Source organism: Macaca nemestrina, chromosome 6 (genome assembly GCF_043159975.1).
Source record: "Macaca nemestrina isolate mMacNem1 chromosome 6, mMacNem.hap1, whole genome shotgun sequence".
NCBI classification, from domain to species: Eukaryota; Metazoa; Chordata; class Mammalia; order Primates; family Cercopithecidae; genus Macaca; species Macaca nemestrina.
Genome location: NC_092130.1, coordinates 12,000,572 through 12,025,551, shown reverse-complemented (window position 1 = coordinate 12,025,551; position 24,980 = coordinate 12,000,572). Strand labels below are relative to the sequence as shown.

At 48.9% G+C, this 24,980-nt stretch overlaps 1 protein-coding gene across 8 annotated transcripts in view; it reads left to right on the top strand.

The window, feature by feature from the left end:
- The window catches only part of LOC105480821 (WW and C2 domain containing 1), a 175,174-nt gene that overhangs the window by 120,514 nt on the left and 29,680 nt on the right, over positions 1–24,980 (top strand). For all 8 annotated transcript variants that reach the window (XM_024792595.2, XM_011739993.3, XM_011739992.3 and 5 more), the window contains 6 exons: positions 5,861–5,950; positions 7,695–8,230; positions 12,171–12,279; positions 12,842–12,922; positions 14,271–14,357; positions 15,383–15,575. In XM_024792595.2, coding sequence (XP_024648363.1) covers positions 5,861–5,950; positions 7,695–8,230; positions 12,171–12,279; positions 12,842–12,922; positions 14,271–14,357; positions 15,383–15,575 — 1,096 coding nt within the window. The remainder of the gene's footprint in view (positions 1–5,860; positions 5,951–7,694; positions 8,231–12,170; positions 12,280–12,841; positions 12,923–14,270; positions 14,358–15,382; positions 15,576–24,980) is intronic.

The following is a 24,980-nucleotide window of genomic DNA, read 5'->3' as shown; positions in this document are numbered from 1 at the left end:
TTGCACATGGCATGGTGCCAGGTGGGTCAGGTTCACCAAGTTCTCGCCTAGCTTCCCATGGCTTCAGAGACTCTCTTGACTTGTTGATGGCGGGAATCTCTCCCCACTAGTTGCTTAGTCAGAACTGCTAGCAGTAATGTCCAAAGTGTATCCATTTCCTCTCTTCCGTTCTTCATTGGCAGCAGCAGCTGATTAGCCCTGACCCACCACCCATTGGTGGGAGAAGGAGAAGGACAGAGCTTGAATAATTGGTGTTCTGCAGTCCTTGGAAGCACCTTGCTAGAAGTCTTCTTTAGCACCACGACTCCATTATGCTTTCTCTGGGATTTTGTGCTTTGGGGATGAGGCCTGTGTCTGTACGCCCACATGCCTTTAGTGTTCGTTGAAAGAATAAATGGTTAGCTGGCCTAGGCAGATCCTTACTAGACCTCTGTGTATATATCCTGGTCTTTATACCCGTTCCCTGGGTTGCTCACTTGCTCCCAGACCCTATAACTGCCACTGGGAAGCCCTTAGCTATTCATAGTCCCCACAGCCAGCAGCTGAAGAGAACAGACTCATGGCAGCTTCACTCCTTGTTGGGTCAAAAGGAACACGCTTCTCACTTGCTGATCTTGAGCAAGTCATTGACCAATTTGGGTTTCACTTGCCTAATAGGGAAAAAACAGGATACATTAAGTCCTCACTTAACGTTTGTTAGTAGGTTCTTGGAAAACTGTGACTTTGAGCAAAACGACATACAATGAAACCAATTTTTTTCCATCAACTTTATGTTTTATTTCTTTTTTTTTCGAGATGGAGTCTTGCCCTGTCACCTAGGCTGGAGTGCAGTGGCATGATCTCGGCTTACTGCAACTTCCGCCTTCTGAGTTCAAGCAATTCTTCTGCCTCAGCCTCCCGAGTAGCTGGGATTACAAGTGTGCGCCACCACACCCAGCTAATTTTTGTATTTTAGTAGAAATGGGGTTTCACCATGTTGGACAGGCTGATCTCAAACTCCTGACCTCAGGTGATCCACCTGCCTCAGCCTCCCAAAGTGCTGAGATTACAGGCGTGACCCACTGCAGCCAGCTCCATCAGCTTTATTAAAAAATGACGTTATTTGAGAACTTGATGTGCATCATTTTGCTTAAAGTTGCAGTTAGCAAGAACCTATCTACAATGTTGAGGATTTACTGTAATTACATTAAATACATATATGGTCTGAAGGCAGACAGTTAGACCAGGCTCTTCCCTTCTGTAAAATTGTTGGTTTCTTAAAACTGGAATTGGAGGCTCCTAGGGACCCCTAAGATATACCACATGTAGAAGCTCCCATCCTGTGCCAGGCGGTAGCCTATACAATCTCATTTAAACCTCCCAGGAACCCTGAGGTTAATCCCCATTTTACAAATGAGGAAAGATGAGGCTCACCCGAGATCCCTAAGTGCCAGAGCTGGGATTAGAAGACCACAGGTTTGCTAGCCCCAGAGGCTGTGCTCACTTTAGGGTGCTTGCCACTCAGAAGGCCTTCTGTTATTGCCTTCAACCTCCTCTTTCAAAGGTCTGCTGGCTCCTCCGGAGCAGTGAGTTCACATAGCTAGTACAGGGAGGCCAGAACCTCCACTCCACTGCAGCTGCTGAGCGGGCAGCTCGGAGAGCCTGGTAGGAGAGTACTTGGGGCAAATGCAGTGATAGGGAAGCTGGAGTGCATGCAGGCAGGCAGCCACGTGTGCCCTAAGAGGAGTCTAAGGAGGAAGCCCACAGGAATGTGGTACCATGCTCATGGCTGTGGGTCTCCCACAGTGGGGAGACGGGAAAGCCACCCCAGCTGTCTTTGTGTCTGCAGCTGTTTCCTTCCAGCTCCCTGTCTGTCTGTCTGTGCTCATCCTTCTGACTCTGGTATTGTGTTTCCCTTCTCTCTTTGTTTCTCATGTGTGTGTATCTTTATTTTTAGTGTCTCTGTTTCTCTCTTTCTCCCCTCGCTCCTCTTTCTCTATTCTCTCTCTCTCTCTCAAAATGAGATTATTATGCTCCTCATCTTCACACGACAGCCTCGCATTCAAGGTGCCTTTGAGGACAGGAATAGACACATCCAGGAGAGGCTGACTGCAGGACCTGCCAAACCCCGCTCACAAATCAGTCAGACTCACAGGCATCCGAACAAACCTCATCCTACCCTCTGCCTCCCCCTCCTTCCCGAGGGCCTTCTCCACTGCTCCCCAGAGCTGGTGTGCAGTCATGCAGGATGCTCATTAGTGCACGGGCTCCCTGGCCCCACCCCAGGGACCAATTCTTCTGACCTGAGATGCAGCCCAGGTTCTTACATTTTTAACCGCCACCCAGGGTGCTGAGCTACAGCTTGTGGGGACTCCAGCCCCACCTTCTGGATCCTCTGCCTGCCTCCATGCTTGATGCATTCTTGGCCTCCCAGCGTGTGCCAGGCATCACACACGTGTGCCATCTATCCTGCAAAACCCAACGCCACTGGGAGGTGGCCTCGGCACCTGTGCATTGCTAGCGGTAGCTAGCCCCTAATGCCAGGATGTCATGGCAGCCCAACTCCCAGACCCCTCATCATCCTGTTGAGGCTTCATTGGGGACCCACATTTGCTCCCAGCCCACACCTCTATGGCTTTTCTCCCACAGAGAAGAGGAAAACCAAGGTAAAAATGGTGAGCCCCAGCTGCTCCTTGATCCTGAACCTCAACTGTTCCTGAGCTTTCCTTTTATACTGGGTCAAGAGATTCCACAGCCTTGTTCATTCTGTTGAAAGTCAAGGATTTTGTTCATTACGGGTTCTGTCTGTCACCCCACTGTGCACCCCCACCCCAGCCTCAGGCAGGACTCTAGAAGAACAGTGCCAGGGATTGAGCTGACCAAGAACCGTGCCAAGGCCACTCTTCTTGCTGCTCCTGTTGTCTTTTCTGTAATTTCACAGATTCAGTTGCCCAGTAACAAGCCCGACCCACTTTTCCATTGTGTCTAGAGCAAGCTCTGGTCTTTACTGCAGGGCGTGTGCTGGGGGCTTGGGTGTGTGGGTAGAGGGATGGCATGACTGGGCTTTTCCATGGAAATGAGCCCTTTCTAGGTTCACTTCCCGGTCCAGGGACCAGCTAGTCAGTCATCCCCTCTTCAGCAGGTTGACATGAGAGGATGGAGGCCAACAGTGGTACACACCTGTCCATGGAATGTATGATAACATACAGGTGTTTCAGCAGAGCTCGTAAACTGCCTGCTTCATCTGGAGAAAAAGTCATCCGTTCAGCAAATATTGAGCCTGTCTACATGGTGGGCACTATACTAGGTGCTAGGTGCTGAGTGAGCAAGACACAGCCTCTGCTTGTCTGCCGTCCCCCTGCCGTGCGGCAGCTTGCAAACCTTGGTGTGCCTAAAGATCACCTGGGAGGCTTCACGAAAAGAGAGATTTCTGGGCACTGCCCCTGGGCTTCTTGATTCAGCAGGTCAGAGTATGGCCCCGGAATGTGCATTTCAATAAGCACTCCCCACTGTCTGATGCAGATAGTCTATGGGCCGCAAGCTGAGAAAGACTAGGCTAGTAGACACACGAGAGTAGCCCAGGTCATGAGTTTGCGAGGGCACGGGCTTATTTGATAGGGTCCTTTATTTTGTGGTGGGCGCACTCCAGGGGTTGGAGAGCCCTTCCAGGGGCAGAGACACACCTGGAGTCCGCCCAAGCTGCCCTCCATGGGGGATTTCAGGAGAGGTAGGGGCTGAAATATGGTCCTAAAGCCAGAGGTCTCTTCCAAACAGAAGGATTTGCCTCCAGGGAGATGGTTTACTGAATTGGGCTTTGGTGTCAGGCATGCCTGGGTGAAAATCTTTGCTTCCGGTTCTGTGACATTCCATCACATCCACTAACTTCTCCTGACTCTCTGGTCCTATTCTCTCCAGCTCCTTTGCTGACTGTTGCCAGTCTACCCAACCTCGGAATGTTGTGTGTACTCAGAGCTTGGTCCTAGACCTTCCCTTGTTTTCGATTCTGTATTGTGCCCTAAGATGGTGCATGAGTCTGCTAAGGCTGCCATAACAACGTACCACAGACTGACTGGGTGACTTCAACAGTGGACATTTATTTTCTCACAGTCTGGAAAGTAAAAGTCCAAGATCAGATGTCAGCGGGGTTGCTTTCTTCTGAGGTCTCTTCCCTTGGTGTGTAGATGGCCTCCTCCCCCCTCCGTTTCACATGGTCTTCCCCCGTGCCTGTGCCCTAATCTCCTCTTAGAAGGACACCAGTCATACTGGATTAGAGTTTGCCCTACTGACCTCATTTTACCTTAATTACTCCTTAAAAGCCCTATCTCCAAATACAATCACATTCGGAGGTACTGGGGCTTAGGACTTCAAAGTAGGATTTCAGGGGAACAAAAATCAAACCAGAGCAGATGGTAATCTCATTCAGGTAGTGATCCATCTGATAGGGACCACCCCCCCGACCTTCACAGCAGCCCACCTATTCAGCGTTCATACCCACATATCCATAATAGAGCTCTTCTCGTCCCCCGGGTTCCCCTGCCTCAGCCTTCTCCTCTTAGCAGATGCCATCTGCAGGTCCACTTGGGTGCCCATAGCAGTAACCACAGAGTCTTCCCCATTTACTTCCTCAGCCTCACCCGCTCCTGCAGCCTAGGCACTGTCTCTGTCTCTGCATTGCTCAAGCTTCCACCATCTCGGTTACACCTCACAGCCACCCTTCCTGCATTCAGTCTTCAGCCTCCTGCCCGTTGTCCTCCCCACAGTCATGGTGACCTCAAGATGACGAGGTCTCTGCTAAAGCCCCCGCTTGGAATGTTCTTTCCTCCTGCACTTTTCCTAGCCAACTGCTGTCCATTATCCATCCTTAAATTTCTCTACTAGTCAGGAATCTAACTGCTGCAAGAAACAGCCCCCAAAGTGTCTGTGGCTTCACACAACAGGCTTATTTCTTGTCCGTATAATGTCTAATTGGGTATGTCCGGTTAACAGGCAGCCTTCCATGTGGTCATTCAGGAACCCAGGCTCTTTCCATCTGTGACACCTCCCACTTTGAGTCCGCGAGAGTCCATGCAAGAGACAGTGAAGAAGACACACCCACTGTTCTTAACTACCTGTGCTCATATCCCATTGGTCAGAACTTGGTCATATGCCCTGCCCACCCGGCCGCAGGGAAGGCTGGGAAAATGGTCCAGGGACAGGGCAGGGTACACACTGCCAGTCTCAGCCACAGAGTCACTTGGCTGGAAGAGGCTCACCTGCCAGTTCAAATTGGGCCTCTCCTTTTGTGTTCTTTTCTACCATTGTGTACTTTTTCTTGATGGACCTTGTCATACACTGTGTTAAATAGCTATTTGAGTATTTGTTTAATATCGGTTCTCCCCAGTAGAGTGTAAGCCCCATAAGAACAGAAACAAGTCCTACTGTGCTCACTCACTACTTTATCCACAGTGCCATGGGAGGGGTCCAGTACAAAATGGGCACTCAGTAAATATGAGATGAAAGAGGGAGGAAGGAAGAGAGAAGGAGGGTATGGTTGGGTGAAGTCCTAAGTCTGCCACTAATTCCACAGCTTTAGGTAAATTATACAGCTCTAAGGGCCTCGATTTCCTCTTATGTAAAGTGGTAGAAGTCATTCTTACTATGCAGCATTATTGTGTGACTGAATTAAGGCGTGTCCTAAGGTTCCTAGCAGATCGCCTGATATATATATATATAGTGGGTGAGTGATACTGCAGTTATCATGTATGTGGATGCTCTAGCTCCCTGGCTGCCATGGTCAAATGCTTGCGGAAAGTTCTTGTGCCTGTGGGTCTGGGTGTACATGTAACAGTACATGCCTGAGCTTCCTTTCAGGGCATCCTTCTCATGCTTTCTCTCCCTCCAGGTTAAAGTTAAACAGCAAGAGGAACCAGCTGGTGAGAGAACTGGAGGAAGCCACTCGGCAGGTGGCAACTCTGCACTCTCAGCTGAAAAGGTAAGTGGTGGGCGGTGAGGCCACTGCTCCCCTGGCCATGGCCAGACATGGGTGTCCTCAGTGTCCCAGCCCAGGCTCTACCCTTCACTTGTCCTCCGTGGCTTGAGTGTGGACGTTTAGAAGCACAGCAAGTGGATTGTCAGCAGACTCGGGCGTGGCCTGGTGTGGCTAGGAATAGGGGTCTTGACCTCTCCAGACTGACAGCACAAAGAAGGCCCCAGGCAGGTACTAGGAAGTCTTAGGAGACTTGGCTGGGTGTCATGGCTCACACCTGTGATCCCAGCACTTTGCGAGGCCAGGGTGGGTGGATCGCTTGAGCTCAGAAGTTTGAAACCAGCCTGGGCAACATGGCGAAACCCCATTTCTGCTAAAACTACGAAATTAGCCAGGTGCGGCCGGGCGTGGTGGCTCAAGCCTGTAATCCCAGCACTTTGGGAGGCCAAGATGGGCGGATCACGAGGTCAGGAGATCGAGACCATCCTGGCTAAAGCGGTGAAACCCCGTCTCTACTAAAAAAAATACAAAAAAAACTAGCCAGGCGAGGTGGCCGGCGCCTGTAGTCCCAGCTACTCGGGAGGCTGAGGCAGGAGAATGGCGTAAACCCGGGAGGCGGAGCTTGCAGTGAGCCGAGATCGCGCCACTGCACTCCAGCCTGGGCAACAGAGCGAGACTCCGTCTCAAAAAAAAAAAAAAAAAAGAAATTAGCCAGGTGTGGCAGTGCATGCCTGTGGTCCCAGCTACTCAGGAGGCTGAGGTGGGAGGATGACTTAAGCCCGGGAGGAGGCTTACCGTGAGCCGAGATCGTGCCACTACACTCCAGCCTGGGTGATAGAGCCAGACCTTGTCTCCAAAAAGAAAAAAAAGACAGGAAACTCACACTGCCACCTGCCTGTACAACGCAGAGAAAGTAGCCTCAGGCCTGGGCGTCCATAAACAACAGTGCATCACTGGAATCTAATAACAACATTTTGTTTCATTAGATTTTTTTCTAATGGTGGCCTTCTCTTTGTAGTAAGTGATACTGTTTTTCAAATTACACTTAGGATGTAAAGTTTTCTTTAAGATAGTTGTTTTAAAGTATTAAAACAGTGAGTTGGGGTGGGCGCAGTGGCTCACGCCTGTAATCCTACCACTTTGGGAGGCCGAGGTGGGTGGATTGCCTGAGCTCAGGAGTTTGAGACTAACCTGGGCAACAAGGTGAAACCCCGTCTCTACTAAAATACAAAAAATTAGCCAGGTATGGTGGCGGGCGCCTATAGTCCCAGATACTCAGGAGGCTGAGGCAGGAGAATTGCTTAAACCCAGGAGGCGGAGGTTGCAGTGAGCCGAGATCGTGCCACTGTACTCCAGCTTGGGCGACAGAGCGAGACTCCGTCTCCAAAAAAAAAAAAACCAGTGAGTTGATTTCAAGAAAGACATTAAGAAATTTTTATTTCATAGTGGATTCAACTATGAAAAAATATACAAATGCAGTGTAGCCCATTGGAGCTTTGGGAAACAGATCTAGAGGAAAAAGTGAACTTTTAAGGCAGCTAACTTGAGTCCAAAGCCCAGCTCTGCCATGTCTTGATTATATGGCCTTCTTGGGGTATCAGTTTTCCATGAAATGGGGGTGAAGGGTCTACCCTAGAGATTGCCAAGCAAGTCTAGTGAGATCATGGTGCTTTCCAGAGCCCAGCAGAAGGTCTCAGGGGGCCCACTTCACTGTGTGCATCTCACTGTCCTTCCCTTCCCGGTGTCCCAGTCTCTCAAGCAGCATGCAGTCCCTGTCCTCAGGCAGCAGCCCTGGATCCCTCACGTCCAGCCGGGGCTCCCTGGTTGCATCCAGCCTGGACTCCTCCACTTCAGCCAGCTTCACTGACCTCTACTATGACCCCTTTGAGCAGCTGGACTCAGAGCTGCAGAGCAAGGTGGAGTTTCTGCTCCTGGAGGGGGCCACCGGCTTCCGGCCTTCGGGCTGCATCACCACCATCCATGAGGACGAGGTGGCCAAGACCCAGAAGGCAGAGGGAGGTGGCCGCCTGCAGGCTCTGCGTTCCCTGTCTGGCACCCCAAAGTCCATGACCTCCCTGTCCCCACGTTCCTCTCTCTCCTCCCCCTCCCCACCCTGTTCCCCTCTCATGGCTGACCCGCTCCTGGCTGGTGATGCTTTCCTCAACTCCCTGGAGTTTGAAGACCCAGAGCTGAGTGCCACTCTTTGTGAACTGAACCTTGGTAACAGCACCCAGGAAAGATACCGGCTGGAGGAACCAGGAACGGAGGGCAAGCAGCTGGGCCAAGGTAGAGAGCACCATGCCCAGAGGGTGGGAACCGGGAAGAGGGAAAGAGATACTCTGTGCTCAGAACCCCCAGTGATCATTCTAGTCTATATTTACTGACTGCTTTCTGTGTGCTGGGTCTTTGTATGGCACGTATATTTATTCAGTGGGATATTTATTAGCTCAGTATTTTTGAGGTCCTGTGCGAAGGGTTTTTGGTAGTAGATTCTGTCTTCCAACAGACATTTAGCACCTTATAAAACTAAGTGTCAGGTCATCCTGTGCTAATGGATACACATGGATTCATCTATCCATTCATTCAACAGATACGCTGTGTGTCAGGCACTGGGTTGGTCACTAAGGATTCTGTGTTGAAGACAGACAGGGCCCCTGTTCTCATGAAGCTTATGTTCAGATGGAGGCACAGGGAATGAACCTGCAACCAAACAAGCATTACAAAGGAAATAAAACAGGGAATGTGATCCAGGCTTTCAGGTTGGAGGTAGGACTGCCGGGGCAGGTTGGGTTGTGAAAGAAGATGACATTTGAGGGTGTCTTGAATGGTGAGATGGAGCCAGCCTTGGGAAAAGCAAGAGCAAAATCTCTGAGGTCAGAGCAAGGGAATAGAAGGGGAGCCAGGAAGCCGTGAGTCAGAGGTAGGGGTTACCAACTACACTGGAGAACTAGGCAGAGTCCAGATCCTGAAAGGCCTGGTGGGCTATGCTAAGGAGTTTGGATTTTATCCTAATTGCACTGGGGACCCATATGACTGTTTGAAGCTGGTAATGATATGAACTGACTCCCATTCTGCATGGGGTCAGAAGGAACACTTTGGTGGATGTTGGTCGGGATTTAAGTTGGAATCTTCAAAACAGAAGATGATGCTGACATTGACAGCTAAGATTTATTAGGAGAAAACCTTTTTATCTTTAGCAGCAACCACATAATAAATCATAATAGTTAACTTTTATTGGGGATGTATTATGAGTTGGGCAATGTGCTTAATATATGGGGAAATTGGTTATTTCTATTCGGTGCATTTCACTGATGAGGAGTTGGAGATTCAGAGAGGTGATGTCACTTGCCTTAGGTCACCCAGCCAACAAGCGAGGAAGCAGGGATAGGAACCTGAGTCTTTCTGGCCCCAGAACCCAGCCCCTTTATTGTCATGCCTTAGGCTGGATGTGCACATTCATGCCAAATCCTGGTGCTTGGGGCCCCACCAACCCCATCTGGCTCTGGGTGTGAAGGTCAGGACTGAGTAGGGTGCTCGGTAAACTCACTTGGGCCTCCTTGGCTTTCCTGGCCACAGTAATAATAGCTCACAATAATCATAGCTATGCTATATATAGTACAGGTGTTTAGGATTCAGGTACTTCTGTGCATATTTACTCATTTAAGCCTCACAACACCTCTGGGAAGTGTTTGCTATTTTTAATCTTTTCTCTTTTTTTTTGGAGACGGAGTCTCACTCTGTAACCCAGGCTGGAGTGCAGTGGCGCCATCCTGGCTCACTGCAACCTCCACCTCCTGGGTTCAAGCAATTCTCCTGCCTTGGCCTCCCAAGTAGCTGGGATTACAGGTGCACGCCACCATGCCTGGCTAATTTTTTGTATTTTTAGTAAAGACGGGCTTTCACCATGTTGACCAGGCTGGTCTTGAACTCCTGACCTCAGTTGATCCACCCGTCTTGGCCTCCCAAAGTGCTGGGATTACAGGCGTGAACCACCAAGCCCTGTCCCTTTTATCTCCACCTTAAAGATGAAAAAAGCGAGGCACAGTGAGGTTAAAAGATTTGTCTGAGGTTAGTCCCACAGAGTGAAATGGCAAGACCGGGACTGGCACAAGGACCACCTGCTCAGAATGCACACTATTATCCATGTGCCGAGTTCTGTCTACAAAAAGCTTGTGCTCCTGGCTCCAGGTGAGGCCAGCTAGAAGCAGCCAGACCCATATTAGCCCCGTGGCTCCAGGCATGGGCAGGAGTGCTGCTGCTGTGCCCAGAATTGTCCATTTGTGTGCAGGGGCCAGGGGGAGCATGGTAGGGAAATGAGGTTTCCTTGTTAACAAAGGCCTTGAGTGCCAGTGTTTCCTTAGAAGAGGAGCCGGGAGATCCCTGGATTTCCCTCATCAGGAAGGGAGTCTTGCTGAGTGCTCTCAAAATAAAAGCAAGCGCCCTACTATAGCAGGCGGCAAGCTTCAGAAAATTGTTCCCTGGAGAGGAGGGGGCACAGGTGGAATCTCCAACGAGGCTCAAGGGGCGTGCCTCTGATGGCAATATAAAGCCAAGTCAGGACACTCAGACCCCAGCTATGTCCTGTGAAGTGACCCCCTCCTCTCCCCTCCCCACCAGTGTTCTTGGGGCTTGTGGGCCTAAGACAGCACATTAGGCTGGGCACACACAGGTCTCGGGATGGCATTTCCTTCGTGCCATCTCCAGAAGCCTTCCCTACAGCGAGCAATGCCAGGCAGAGCTCAGACGCTAAGCAGGTTATGTGATTAGTGCTGCTGTTCAGTCAGCAGACAAATTAATCTCCTTAAGTGGTTTAGTGGAGGGTGGAGATGTGTGGGTCTGAAAGCAGGAGGTCTCCACGGGCTCAGCAGGCACGGGACACAGGCTTGGCTTCCCCATCGCCAGCACTTGCCGTCTCCCAGACCCGCCTTGTCACCCATCGCCATCGCCAGCCTGCCATGCCCCGGACTCTGTGCCCCTCAATGCTACGAGCCGTTGCCCTTCTCCAGTCTGTCCGCAGGTGCTCAGAGGTGTTAGCTGTGAGATTGTAAGATTTGGATCTGACCTTCCCCCCTGCAAGGAGGGCAGGAACTGTCTTATTCATCTTTGTAGTTCCGAACATGGCAATGGGCCTGGCATATCGTGGGTGTTCATTACTTGGGCAAGGAAGGAATGTGCAGCATGTGTTGAGTGCTTAGTTATGAGCCTCAGATCAGAGACTTTCAAGGGCCCCTGTTAAGGGTAGGGAAGAGGAGGAGCTGAATTAGGAGTGGAAAGGGATAGGCAGTGGAAGAACGGGTGCTTAATCTCTCCCTTCTCTGTCCTGAGGGTCCAGGGGCTGTTATTTTGCCCCAGGTGGGTAGGGATGGATCTATTAGGTTGGTGCAAAGTAATTGCGGTTTTTGCCATTGAAAGTATAGATATCCACAGTGATAGGAATAGTAGTGGCAATAAGGATAGCTGTAATGAGTTGTGTAGAGCACTTTGCCTGCCTGCACCAATCTCTATATTAAGGATTTCCCCTATAATGTCTCGCTGAGTCCTCTCAACTTGGATAATAATAAGTAGGTATTATTATCCAAGTTTTCCAAATGAGGCATCTGGGGCTTAACGGGATTAAGTCAGTGTCTCAAGGTCATGAAGTAGTAAGTGGTGGAACTGGATTTGAATCTAGGCAGTTCGACTCCAGAGCCTGGGATGGTAAAATACAAAATTACGTGTGACTCCTTCCATCACCCTAAAGCAAACTTAAAAAAAATTTTTTTTGCTTTAGCATTTAGAGGTGGTTGGAATTTGGTGGAACCATCTTTCATCCATAGAGAGTGTATCAAAATTGGGAGTTCAGGCTCCCAAAATCCCAAAGTGTTGGGATTACGATGGCTCACGCCTGTAATCCCAGCACTTTGGAAGGTCAAAGCAGGCGGATTTCTTGAGACCAAGAGTTCAAGACTAACCTGGGCAATATGGCAAAACCCCATCTCTGCAACAAAATAATAATAATTTAAAAATTATCTGGGTATGGTGGCACATGCCTGTAGTTCGAGAACTTGGGAGGCAGAGGTGGGAGGATCACCAGAACCCAGAGTGGTCGAGGCTGCAGTGAGCCACGATCATGCCGCTGCACTCCAGCCTGGATGAGTGAGACCCTGCCTCAAAAACAAAACAAAATTGGGAGTTGCAAAGACAGTTTTCTGGTTCCTGAACCTGACTTTCCATTTTCCTTCTCTAGCTGTGAATACGGCCCAGGGGTGTGGCCTGAAAGTGGCCTGTGTCTCAGCCGCGGTATCGGACGAGTCAGTGGCTGGGGACAGTGGTGTGTACGAGGCTTCCGTGCAGAGGTGGGTGTCTGGGTGCTGGCTCTCTCTGTGGCCACGTAAGCCATGAACTTTGAATATCCAGAGCCTAGGCCTGTGGGGTGGCTTAGGTTTTGGCCCCCACAGTGTGTGGGAGGAGCCCCAAGAGGGCATGACCCCACCTTCCTCTTGGCAGCCCAAGGCACAGACAGCATAACTTCTCCTGGGGTTAGAGATGCTTCGGGTTTAGGGGAGTGCTAGTTCTGTGGTAGCTACGAAAAAGGTGTATGGCTAAGGAGCAAGCGCTAGAGGAAGGCCAGGCCCCTTAAGAGAGGAGTCCAAGCTGGGCATAGTGGTGTGAGTCTGTAATCCCAGCTACTTGGGAGGCTTCAATGGGAGGATCACTTGACGCCAGGAGTTCGAGACCAGCCTGGGCAAAATAGTGAGACCCGATCTCCTAAAAGTTTTTTTAATTAAAATTTAAAAAAGGACCTGGAGGGAAGCTGAGCAGACCCCAACTTTCCTTCCTGGGGATGTAACCCCAGCCTCCCAAAGCAGTTTGTTCACTGCAAGGAAGCCTAACTCCCCCTCCCCTGTTGCCTTTCAGACTGGGTGCTTCAGAAGCTGCTGCGTTTGACAGTGACGAATCAGAAGCATTGGGTGCGGCCCGAGTTCAGATTGCCCTGAAGTAAGTGACAAGGACAATGAGGACAGAAGGAACCGTCTGTGTGGAGTCCCTTCTTCATCCGCAGCATTCTCCTTCATTTACCTTCACAGCCGCCCAGGGTGGAGTGCAGCACCAGCAGGACCTGCTGGCCATTGCAGCTTCTTAACTGAAGGGACGCTGATTCATTCCTCACCTCCCAGCCGTCCACTTTACAGATAGGAGAAATGAGGTTTTAAAAGACCTTATGACTTGGCCCAACTCACGGAGCTGGCTGGTGGCAGAGCCAGGACTGGGACTGAGACCTCCTGCCTCTCAGTATGTTTGTTCATTGTTGCTGCGGCTTTTGTCTTTCCATCCCATCTAGGTTTCATTGACCTGGATGGAAGCTGATCGCTGGGGGCTGCAGCCCAGATTGGGTCAATACACACATGGTGGTTCTTTTTGTTTTCTCTTGTTGGAGGATGATCTCAATTTTGTTGTTGTTGTTGTTTGTTTTTTTTTTTTTTTTTTGGAGACAGGGTCTCACCTGTCACCCAGGCTGTAGTGCAGTGGTGCGATTTAGCTCGCTGCAACCTCTGCCTCCTGGGTTCAAGCGATTCTCCTGCCTCAGCCTCCTGAGTAGCTGGGATTACAGGCGTGTGCCACCACGCCTGGCTAACTTTTGTATTTTTAATAGAGATGGGGTTTCACCATGTTGGCCAGGCTGGTCTCAAACTCCTGACCTCAAATGATCTGCCTGCCTCGGCCTCCCAAAGTGCTGAGATTATAGGCATGAGCCACCACACCTGGCCTTCAGTATTTTTTAATAGGAATTAGTTGACAATATTACCATATCATGAAATTTCACCCACATTTATGGGTTCTTTTTAAAAATTCAGACAACTGACTGGGCGTGGTGGCTCACACCTGTAATCCCAACGCTTTGGGAGGCCAAGGCAGATGGATCACTTGATTCCAGGAGTTTAGGACCAGCTCAGGCAACATGATGAAACCCCATCTCTACTAAAAATACAAAAAATTAGCTGGATGTGGTGGTGCACACCTGTAGTCCTAGCTACTTAGGAGGCTGAGGTGGGAGGATCCCTGAGCCTGGGAGGTCGAGGCTACCATGAGCCCTGATCATGCCACTGAACTCAACCTGGATGACAGAGTGAGACCCTGTTTCAAAAAAGAAAAATTTTTTTTCAAACAATTGACAGCTCTAGCTCTACATCCCTGCATGGCAGCAAAGCACTGGGCCCGTACTCTTGAGCTCACCATAGTCCACAGGGCAGCCAACAGCCACGTCCTGTGACTTTTAACAGAGAGAAGAAATGAGAGAGATGAGTGTATTATTAATAGGTACTTCATATGCCCCTTTTCATTTCAGGTATGATGAGAAGAATAAGCAATTTGCAATATTAATCATCCAGCTGAGTAACCTTTCTGCTCTGTTGCAGCAACAAGACCAGAAAGTGTGAGTATGTAGCTGGACGGGTGTGTATCATACCCTCACCCTCTGGAGTCACCCCTGGGGGTCACTTTTCTGCCCTGTTCTGATCCAATTATGGGCCATGTCAAGACACTGTGGGTTTGTAATGCATATGGCTGTGATGCTAAATGTCAGTACTGTGCATGTGAATACAGGCACAATGGCAAGCACACCAACTGTAAAGACAAGCACTCTAGATGACTGTGTGAATTCCTGCCCCGTGGCATGCTGAGCACCTGCTGAATGCCAGCTCTAGGAATGGGGTGGTGAGCAGATCCTTCCTGGGCTCTACCCTCCTGGACTTTGAGCCTCATGGAGAGAAATGGTCACAGTCTGTTTTATCTTCTCCAAAGCTCAAGTGTTTCTTACAGAGAGAGCTGGGTCTTCTCTTTCCAAGTCAGCACCAGTCACTGTGCTTCTCTTGGAGGGGTGTGACTGCGTGTTACCTTGATGCTGATAGGATGCAAACACCTGCTCTGTCCGCATGCGGGCTCCTCCCATGGTAGATGGGTTTATCCTTTATTGCACTCATCTGCCTACAAGTTTTCTCGGATCATAAGGCCCAGAGGGTGGCAACAGAAGCTTATGTGTCTGTGGTCTACACCCAGCCAGCCTGTGAGGGTGGCAAATATGGGAAGAAGGAAGGACAGGAAGGCAGACAAAACAGAAGGAAGACAAGATGGGATGCTTGGGTCATTTTCAGTCTTTTGCCCACCCAGATGGTGCCAGGCTGAATAGCCTTCTCCATAACTCACTGGTACTCAGGCAGGGGTATCTGTGGGATGATGCCTAGAAGTGAAGGGTCTGGACCAAAGGACAAATGCATCTGGAATTTTGTTCGATTTGTCAAAGTTTCTTCCAGTGTATGGGGCCTGATTCCCCAGATTCCTCACTTCTACAAACTCTCATCCACTGTTGTTTGCTTAGGGATTTCAGCAGCTGTTTAGTTCAACACTTAAACCCCAGACATGGGCTGACCCAAGGTTTCCTGCGGTTCTGTCTCCCTCTAGGAATATCCGCGTGGCTGTCCTTCCTTGCTCTGAAAGCACCACCTGCCTGTTCCGGACCCGGCCCCTGGACGCCTCAGACACTCTAGTGTTCAATGAGGTGTTCTGGGTATCCATGTCCTATCCAGCCCTTCACCAGAAGACCTTAAGAGTCGATGTCTGTACCACTGACAGGAGCCATCTGGAAGAGTGCCTGGTAAGGGCCGTGTCTGGCTGGCTGGTTGGCCTTCTGTGTGTATGGAGATTGGTCCACCCTGAGCTTCAGGAAGAAGGCTTGAAGGAGACGCGGGTTGTGCTATCAATCAGGCTCATCTTGGAGTCTAGGCAGCAAGGCTTCCACAGGTGAATGTTGTTCTCAGACTTAGGGCAGGAGGGAAGGAAGTCTTTCGCGAGAAGAAGAATAAAGGACCAGAAAGTGCCTTTTGAAACTGGCAGAAGCTGGAAAACGCCGCATGCCGCAGCTTTACTCTACAGCATGAGAGATTAGATAAGCACAGACTATGGCTGTGTGGTGGCTTTTGTCTGTAATCCCAACCCTTTGGGAGGTCAAGGCCAGAGGATCGCTCAAGTGCAGGAGTTCGAGAGCAGCCTGGCATCACAGCAAGACCCCATCTCTACAGAAAAAATTAGCCAGGCTTGGGTGCATGCTTGTAGTCCTAGCTACTCTACTCTGGAGGCTGAGATGGGAGGATCCCTTGAGCTGCAGTGAGCTGACATGCCACAGTATTCTGGCCTGGGCAACAGCAGAACCCTGTGTCCAAAAAAAAAAAAAAAACACACAGAATAATGAAAACAAACACATAGGCCTTCACTTCCCACCTTTACCACTTGCTGTATAGCTGGATGACCTTGGGCAAAGTACTTAACATCTCTGATCCTCATTTTTCTTATCCATAAAATGCAAATGATAATGCCTCCATCATGCCCACTAGAAGGATCTTTATAAGGATTGAGATAGCACCCGTAAAGCACCCATTCAAGTGTCTGACCCACAGTGGGTTCTCATTGAATGGGGCCATTGCTAGTCTCCTCCCTGAAACTGACCTCCCCTGGCTTCCATCTCTCACTGCATTGGCAGGAGTCAGGACTGGGAATGAAGTAGCCCAGGTACATTGTGTCCTAAGAGACAGGCAGACCCAAGTGCAGACAGATACTCAGCTTTCCCATCTGTAGAAGGGGGATTTATATAATAGCTAACTCGGGCTTACGATGTACAAGTGAATTAAAAGAAGTAAAGGGCTTTGTTAACCCTGATGCCATTTAGTGTTAGAGTATTTTAATGATAACTCAACTGTGAGCACGAAGGAGCCCAAGCGTGGGCATTATACCTAGAAGGTTGCTCCACTCGTGCTCAGATCTGTACTGGGAGCTTGTTGTGTCCCCACCCCTGTGTCTGCGGCTGGGGATTCAATGGGGAGCCAAACAGACAAGGCGCCAGCATTGATGGCTAAGATGTAAACAAACCGTGAGGAGGGCCGTGTTGGAAATGGATGGGTTGAAGTGATGGAGGAAAATGTGGGATGCGTGCAAAGGGGAGAAACAAGATGTGTACACCTCTCCAAGCCTCTCCTGCCTCCATGTCTGGAAGCTGGAATGTGGAGCTTCTCACTGCCTTCTCGGAGGGCTCACCCCTTTCTCCTGCTGTAACTCACAGGCGTTTGCCCAGAGAAGGGAATCTCTTTGCTCTCCATCCTTGCCTTGATCTTCATGCTCTGTAAAACCCTTCTCTATCATGGCATTGTGGGGCCACATCCTTGGATTGTGGCCTGGGGCTGTCACCAGGCTTGCCCTTCCAGCTGTGTCTCCTCACAATCTTCAATTCTCAGTCTCATTTCCCTTATCTGTAAAATCTGGCTCATACTGCCTTCCTGGAGGTGGTTCTCTGAAGACTAAACAAGGCGCTAAAGCAGCGCCCCAAACTCTACCATGCACACAAGTTACCTGGAGCTCTGGCTAAAATGCAGATTCTGATTCAGCAAGTCTGGAGCAGAACCTGAAAGTCTGCATTTCTAACAAGCTCCCAGGTGAGGCCAATGATGTTGTTACTGACAATAATGCAATAATTAATGCCAGTAGGATGCAGTTTATATGGCAGGCACTGAGCTAAGCTCTTTACATGCATTATCTCTGTTTTTTTTTTTTTCTTTAGTTTTAGACTGAGTCTCGCTTTCAGTCTCTGGAGTGCAGTGGCGTGATCACAGCTCACTGAAACCTTCGCCTCCCAGGTTCAAGCAGTTCTCCTGCCTTAGACTCCCGAGTAGCTGGGACCACAGGCGCACACCACCATACCTGGCTAATTTTTGTATTTTTAGTAGAGGCGGGGTTTCGCCATGTTGCCCAGGCTGATCTTAAACTCCTGACCTCAAGTGATCCGCCTGCCTCCGCCTCCTAAAGTGCTGGGATTACAGGTGTGAGCCACCGTGCCCAGCCCATTATCTCTATTGATCCTCGCTCCAACCTTGCAAAATAGGTAGCGTATTCCAGTGGAGAAACTGAGGCACAAAGAGGCGAAAGACTTTTCCTAGATCACACAGTTAGGAAAGTGGCAGAAGCCATATTTGAACCCCAGCGGGTCTACCTCCGAAGTCCACACACGTCAGTGCCTCTGTGTTGTCTTTTTGCCAGCACAGGGCTCCCTGGAGCTCAGAGGTGGGGGTGGTGACTTGAAGGGGTTGGCAAGCCTGGTCTCCTCCAGCGAAGCATTCCCTTGGCTCTGGGCATTCCTAAACGAGAAGAGGCTAAATCCTATTTTCTTCTCCTAATTGGATGCCTTTTATTCCTCCTTCCTAATTGAAGTCTGGTCATTGCTGGTTGCCATAGCAGCAGCCAAAGCGCTCATCTCACTGTGGCTTGTCTCTGCCTGCGGCCAATGGGAAACCTCCTTTCCCGTATGCGGTGGGGACATGGAGTGTCAGGCTGTCGTATTTTGGTGGCTGGAGGAGGAGAGGAAGTGAGATGGGAGGAAAAAGGGCCTGTCCGCTCCCACGCAGAGACTCCGGGCAGCAGGGTGTGTGGAATCCCCAGTCCGTTTTCAGCCAGGCAGCAATAGCATCTGTACTGAGCTGAGTCTATGTGTCTACCAGTGGGCTAAGAACTTCGTGTGCAGTATCTCATTTAATCTTCGCGATCGCCCCAGGAAGATAAGGGATCAAGGCCCAGAAAGGCTAAGTAACCTGCCAGGTCCTCCAAGGAGAAGATGGCGAAGCCTGGATTTGAACAGAGACTCCAGCTTCCTTATGTGTAGCCATCACACCATGCCACTTCTCAGGAGGTTACTATGAGTGTCTCTCATGTCCCCAGACCCAGATTACAGGTTTGGAGGACTACACAGCCCACCTTCCCAATATCGCAGGCAACAGTTCCACCAAATGCCCTAGCATGGCATCGCAGGGGGCCTAGTTGCCCACTGCTCTACTGCTGCGTTCAGTGCCACCCAGCCCAGGCTCTCTCGAGCTAGCCTGCTTCTCAGGCCCCACTTACGTCCTATGGTTCACCATTACAACCGTTCCCTTGCTCCCTCTCACTTTGGCATACTAACTTGGCAAAACCCCAGCCCTGTCAAAGCGAGCTCTCCACCCCCTCCTCTCCAACTGAGCAACTGGAAAAAAAATGCACACAACCACGCTGTATGGTGTCATTTGGAAATGGTAATCACTCACTTCCCATGAGCCCTGAATGCTGCCCAGAAATCATACTGTATCTCCCTGGATGATTTACTCACCCACTCATCACAATGACTAATTCATACTTCTCTCAGGGAGAGAAGACAGAACAGACTCAGAAGAGGGCCCCCATACCATATCTAGCTGTTCTTGTAAATTCTGCCATTTCCCTGGCTTCTGAGGATGGGCCTTCTGCACTCCTGTCTGAGGCCAGCGCCCCCATTTTCTCATAAGGACATTACTCCAGCAGCCATTCTGCTCTTTCCTCTGTCTTCAATTTTCCCTCTTCCACTGGATCCAGCCTATCAGTATACCATCATGCTATTATTTCTCCCATGCTCAAAACAAAACAAACGTTTTTTTGACTGAGGATCTTGCTTTGTTGCCCAGGCTGGAGTGCAGTGCTGTGAACTCGGCTCACAGCAGCCTTGACCTTCTGGGCTCAAGTGATACTCCCATTTCAGCCTCCCCAGTAGCTGGGACTATAGGCACATGACACCATGCCTGGCTAATTTTTGTATTTTTTGTAGAGATGGAGTCTCACTATGTTGCCCAGGCTGGTTGAACTCCTGGGCTCAGGGAGTCCTCCTGCCTCAGCCTCCCAAAGGACTGGGGTTACAGGTGTGAGCCACCACACCCAACCTAAAACTTTTTCGCCCCATTTCCACTTCCAACTACTACATTGTTTCTTTCGCTTTGTTTATAGAAAAACTTGAAAGAGGTGTTCCCTTCCTCTCTGTAACCCAATCTACGTGGACTTTGGCCCTCATCTTTCTTTTTTAAATATTTTTTTACTTTTATTTTTTAATTTTTGAGAGAGAGTCTCACTCTGTCACCCAGACTGGAGGGCAATGGCATGATCTCGGCTCATTGCAACCTCCACTTCTTGGGTCCAAGCCATTCTCCTGCCTCAGCCTCCCAAGTAGCTGGGACTACAGGCACGCATTACCACACCTGGCTAATTTTCTGTATTTTTAGTAGAGTGAGGTTTCACCATGTTGGCCATGCTAGTCTCAAACTTCTGACCTCAAGTGATCCGCCCACCTTGTCCTCCTAAAGTGGTAGGATTACAGGCGCGAGCCACCGTGCCTAGCGTGGCCCTCATCTTTGTACCAAGGGTGTCCTCATCATGTTCATCAGTGAGCTCCTTGTTACCAGACCAGAGGCCAGTTCTCCATCTTCCTTCTGGACCTGCCAGCTACACTTGCCGCAGTTGCTGACTCCACCTCCCTCAACATCCTTTGCCCTTGCTTGGCCTCCTGGTTACCTTGCTCTTCCAGTGTTCTCCCCTCACCTCTAGCATCTTGGTCTCCTTTGCTGGTTCTTCCTCATTTCCCTGACCTCCCTATCTCAGAGGGCCCAGGGCTGGGTCCTTGATCCTCCCCTTTTCTACTCGTTTCCTTGGTGATCTCATTTTATCTCCCAGTTGCAAACCCATCCCAAGTGCAGGGCTCCAGCCTGGGCCTCCCCACACCCCTCGAATCTCTTATTTCCACTGCCTGTTCTGCATTTTCACTTAAACATAAAATAGGACCTCAAACTAACATGGCCACAAGAATGCCCCTGACCTTTCATCCTGTGTGTCCACTGTCTCAGCCAATGGCAATCTCATTCTTCCATTGCTCAGCTCAGACACCCTGCAGTCATCCGTAACCCCTCTCTTTCCCTTACCCCATCCTCTTAGCTCCACCTTCAAAAGAACCGTACATCCCACTTCTCACCACTTCCCCAGACCCAAGCCACTGTCTTTCCTTCCTTGGATGATGGCAGCCATCTCCTACTTGGTCTCCCAGCTTCTTTTTTCAACAAAGTAGCCAGACTAATCCTATTTAAATGTAAATCAGTGCATGCCATTCTTTTGCTAAAACCTTATGATGGCTTATGTCTCCACCTAGAGTCAACACCTGTGTCCTTTGCCTGGCCTCCAAGGCCCCTTGGGATTTGGCCACTTCTTATCTCTGGGATTATATCTGCAAAACTCTTCCTCCAGCCTCGTGTTCCTTGAATACGCCAACATGTGCTCCCCTCCAGGCCTTTGCACTTGCTGTGTCCTCTGCCTGGCATCCTGTCCTCCCAGGTGTTCCCTCACCTCCTTCCGGACTTTGTTCAAATGTCACCTTCTCAGTGAGGTCTTCCACCCTATGTAAATCCCATTACCCTCTCTGCTCTCTTATCCCCTTCTAGCCCCCTTCCCTGTAGTATTTTTCTCTACACCACCTTTTATCACCTAACATTTCACTGTACCTCATAGATTCTAGGGTACGTGTTATCTTTACATTTTATTTCTGAAATCAAGATGCACTGTGTACTAGATGACAAGTTATAGTTTAATTGGCAACTATTTCTCTTTCTTGGTGCATAAAATAATGGTACACTTTTAAAGATGGCATCTTAGATTCGATGAAACACAGTAAGGAGTTTACCTATGGAGTTGTTATCTGATTCCCCTAGACGCAAATATAAAGTCATGGGGCAGGAATATTTATCTGCCTTCAATTCTGCTCTGTCTCCAGCACCCAGAACAGTGCCTGGCACATGAGATTTCTCAGCACGTTTTTGTGTGTTGAATAAATGAATGAATGAATACGTAAATGCCCTCAAAGGTGCATCCAGTTTACTGAGGTAGACAATACTCACAGCTGTGAGCCGGCCCCAGATAAACAGTATATCTTGTTAGAATTAATAATAATCTGCTGGAAGTGTTACACCTCAAAGCTGTGATCCTGGTCCTTTCCCCTCATACCTCACACATGGCCTGGCATGTTCTGAACTGTAATATCCAACATAGCTGTCTATCTCCCTAGGAAACCATGAGCCGTTTTGGGGAAGAATCATATCTTACATGCTTCTGTGGTTCCAGAGTCTGCGAAGGGCTTAGGGAGTTTTTATTGAATGAATAAATGAGCAATAGACAAATATTTATATATATGTACATTTATTCTGGGTGCCTGAAGTGTGCCAAGCATTTAATTCACTCTGATCCTCCCAATAGGCGGGTAGGTAGGAGTTGTTTTCCCTGTTTTCCAGATGAGGAAGCTGGTGCTAAACAAGCGAAGTGTCAGCATCGTGCTTTCTTCCTCTCCCCACTCACCACTGTGCTCTCAGAAACCACCTTTCACTGTCCCAGACCTAGCACAGCTCTGCCATGTTCCGATGCATCCTGATGAATTGTAGCCCCCATAATCCCCATGTGTTGTGGGAGGGAACTGGTGGGAGGTAATTGACTCATGGGGGCGGTTACCCCCATGCTGCTAGTCTCATGATAGTGAGTGAGTTCTCATGAGATCCGATGGTTATATAAGGGGCTTTTCCCACTTTTGTTCGCCACTTCTCTTTGCTGCCACCATGTGAAGAAGGAAGTGTTTGCTTCCTCTTCTGCCATGATTATAAGTTTCCTGAGGCCTCCCCAGCCATGCTGAACTGTGAGTCAACTAAACCTCTTTCTTTTATAAATTACTCAGTCTCGGGTATGCCTTTATTAGCATGAGAACGGATTAATACACTTGGCTCAAGTCCATTTTGCAAACTGGCATTTGGTATTTCTACTTCCCATCAGCACAGAGTCTGGGTAGCCCCTTCCACACACCGACACTAGTGTGTTAGGGGAAGGTAGGCTGACCACCTTCCCAAACCTGACCAGGGCTCATTTTTGTACATGTCAAAACAATAAAGCCTCTGAGGAATGATTAATTAGTTTGTAGTAATTTCTAGGGAGGATGTAGGGGGGAAAAACAAAACAGTAAAAATATTAAGTCACTTGAAATAATTCCCTTTTCTGTGAGCTTATAGTCAGTTAGGTTAGTTTGTTATAATTTGTTTTCAGTTTAAGGGATATATTTACATAACTCAAAGAAAAATTGTATGGAAAGGTTTACTGAAGAGAAATCATGCTCTCTCCTCACCCCAGCCTCACTACCTATATATAGGTGACCACTTTGATTAATTTCTTTTTCATCTTTCCATTATTTCTTGTGCACGTATGATCATGTTCACTCCGCCTTGCACCTCAAACATGGTGCAATATATACATAGACTATAGACACATATACTTATCCCCCTCTCTCTTACACGAAAGGTAGCATATTATGTACTCTTTTCTGCACCGTGCTATTTTTTTTTCTCGTAACTGTATAGCCTGGCCATCTCTCTGCATCAGTATAAAGAGATCTTCCTCTTTTTTACACAGCTACATAATATTCCATTGCATAGATAGATTATAGTTCTTTCAGTCTGTTCCCTGTTGCTGGACCTTTGGGTCGTTTAAAATCTTTTGCTGTTGGCTGGGCGTGGTGCCTCACACCTGTAATCCCAGCACTTTGGGAGGCCGAGGTGGGCGGATCACCTGAGGTCAGGAGTTCAAGACCAGCCTGACCAACATGGAGAAACCCCGTCTCTACTAGAAATATGAAAAAAAAAAAAAAAAATAGCCAGGCGTGGTGGCACATGCCTGTAATCCCAGCTACTCTGGAGGCTGAGGCAGGAGAATTGCTTGAACCTGGGAGGCAGAGGTTGCAGTGAGCCAAGACCATGCCATTGCACTCCAGCAGCCTGGGCAAAAAGAGCAAAACTCTGTCTCAAGGAAAAAAAAAAAAAACTTTCACTATTACAAAGAGGGTCAGAATGAAGACTCCTTTTGTGGGTCATTTTGTACTTGTGCAGATTTCTGCAGGTGTATCTGTGGGATAGACAGCTACAAGGAGAATTACTCGGTCAAAGGGTAAAATGCGTTTATGTTTTTACTAGATATGACTAAATTCCTTCCATCAGGTTTCTGCCATTTTACATTCCCACGAGCAAGGTGAGAGAGAGCCTGTTTCCCCATAACCTCACCAACAGCATTTGTTGTCAATTTTTTAAACTTTTGCAAATTTAGTGGAGGAGAAATGACAACGCAGTTTTCTACCTCACTTGGAATTAATTACTTGTTCAGTTCCTGAGTTCCTTGGGACAGTGCTGGCTCCCAGAAGGTGGAACCATGTGGGGACCATCATTATGCTCAGTACATAACATAGAACCTAGTGCTTAATATAACTAACACAGAATGGGAATTCAACAACAGAAAAATCAAATAACCCAATGTGAAAAGGAGAAAGGACTTGAATAGACATTTCTCCAAAATTAATATACAAATGGCCAACATCCATGTGAAAAGATGTTCAACATTACTAATTATCAGAGAAATGCAAATCAAAACCACAATGAGATACCACCTCACACATATTTGGATGATGGCTATCAAAAAACCACACAAAATGGTGAAGATGTAGAGAAATTGGAACTTGTGTGCATTGTTGGTGGGATTATAAGCACTTCCTTAGCAAGTGTTGATGTGAACAGTATAGTAGTTCCACTAAAAAATTTAAAATGTAACTACCATATGACCTAGCAATTGTACTTCTGGGCATATATTCGAGATAATTGAAAGCAGGTTGTTGTTGTTGTTTTGTTTTGTTTTGTTTTTGAGACAGAGTTTTGTTCTTGTTGCCCAGGCTGGAGTACAATGGCACGATCTCAGCTCACCTGCAACCTCCATCTCCTGGGTTCAAGCAGTTCTCCTGCCCCACCCTCCCGAGTAGCTGGGATTACAGGAATATGCCACCACGGCTGGCTAATTTTGCATTTTTAGTAGAAATGGGGTTTCTCCATGTTGGTCACGCTGGTCTCGAACTCCTGACCTCAGGTGATCCACCCGCCTCAGCCTCCCAAAGTGCTCCAGTTACAGGCATGAGCCACCATGCCCGCCCTGAAAGCAGGTTCTTAAAGAATTACTAGTACACTCATGTTCATGGCAGCACTGCTCGCAATAGTGAAGAGGTAGAAGTAACCCAAATGTCCATCAACAGATGACTGGATAAGCATAATGTAGCATGCCCATACAATGGAATATTATTCAGCATTAAAAAGAAAGGGGGATCAGGCCGGGCGCGGTGGCTCAAGCC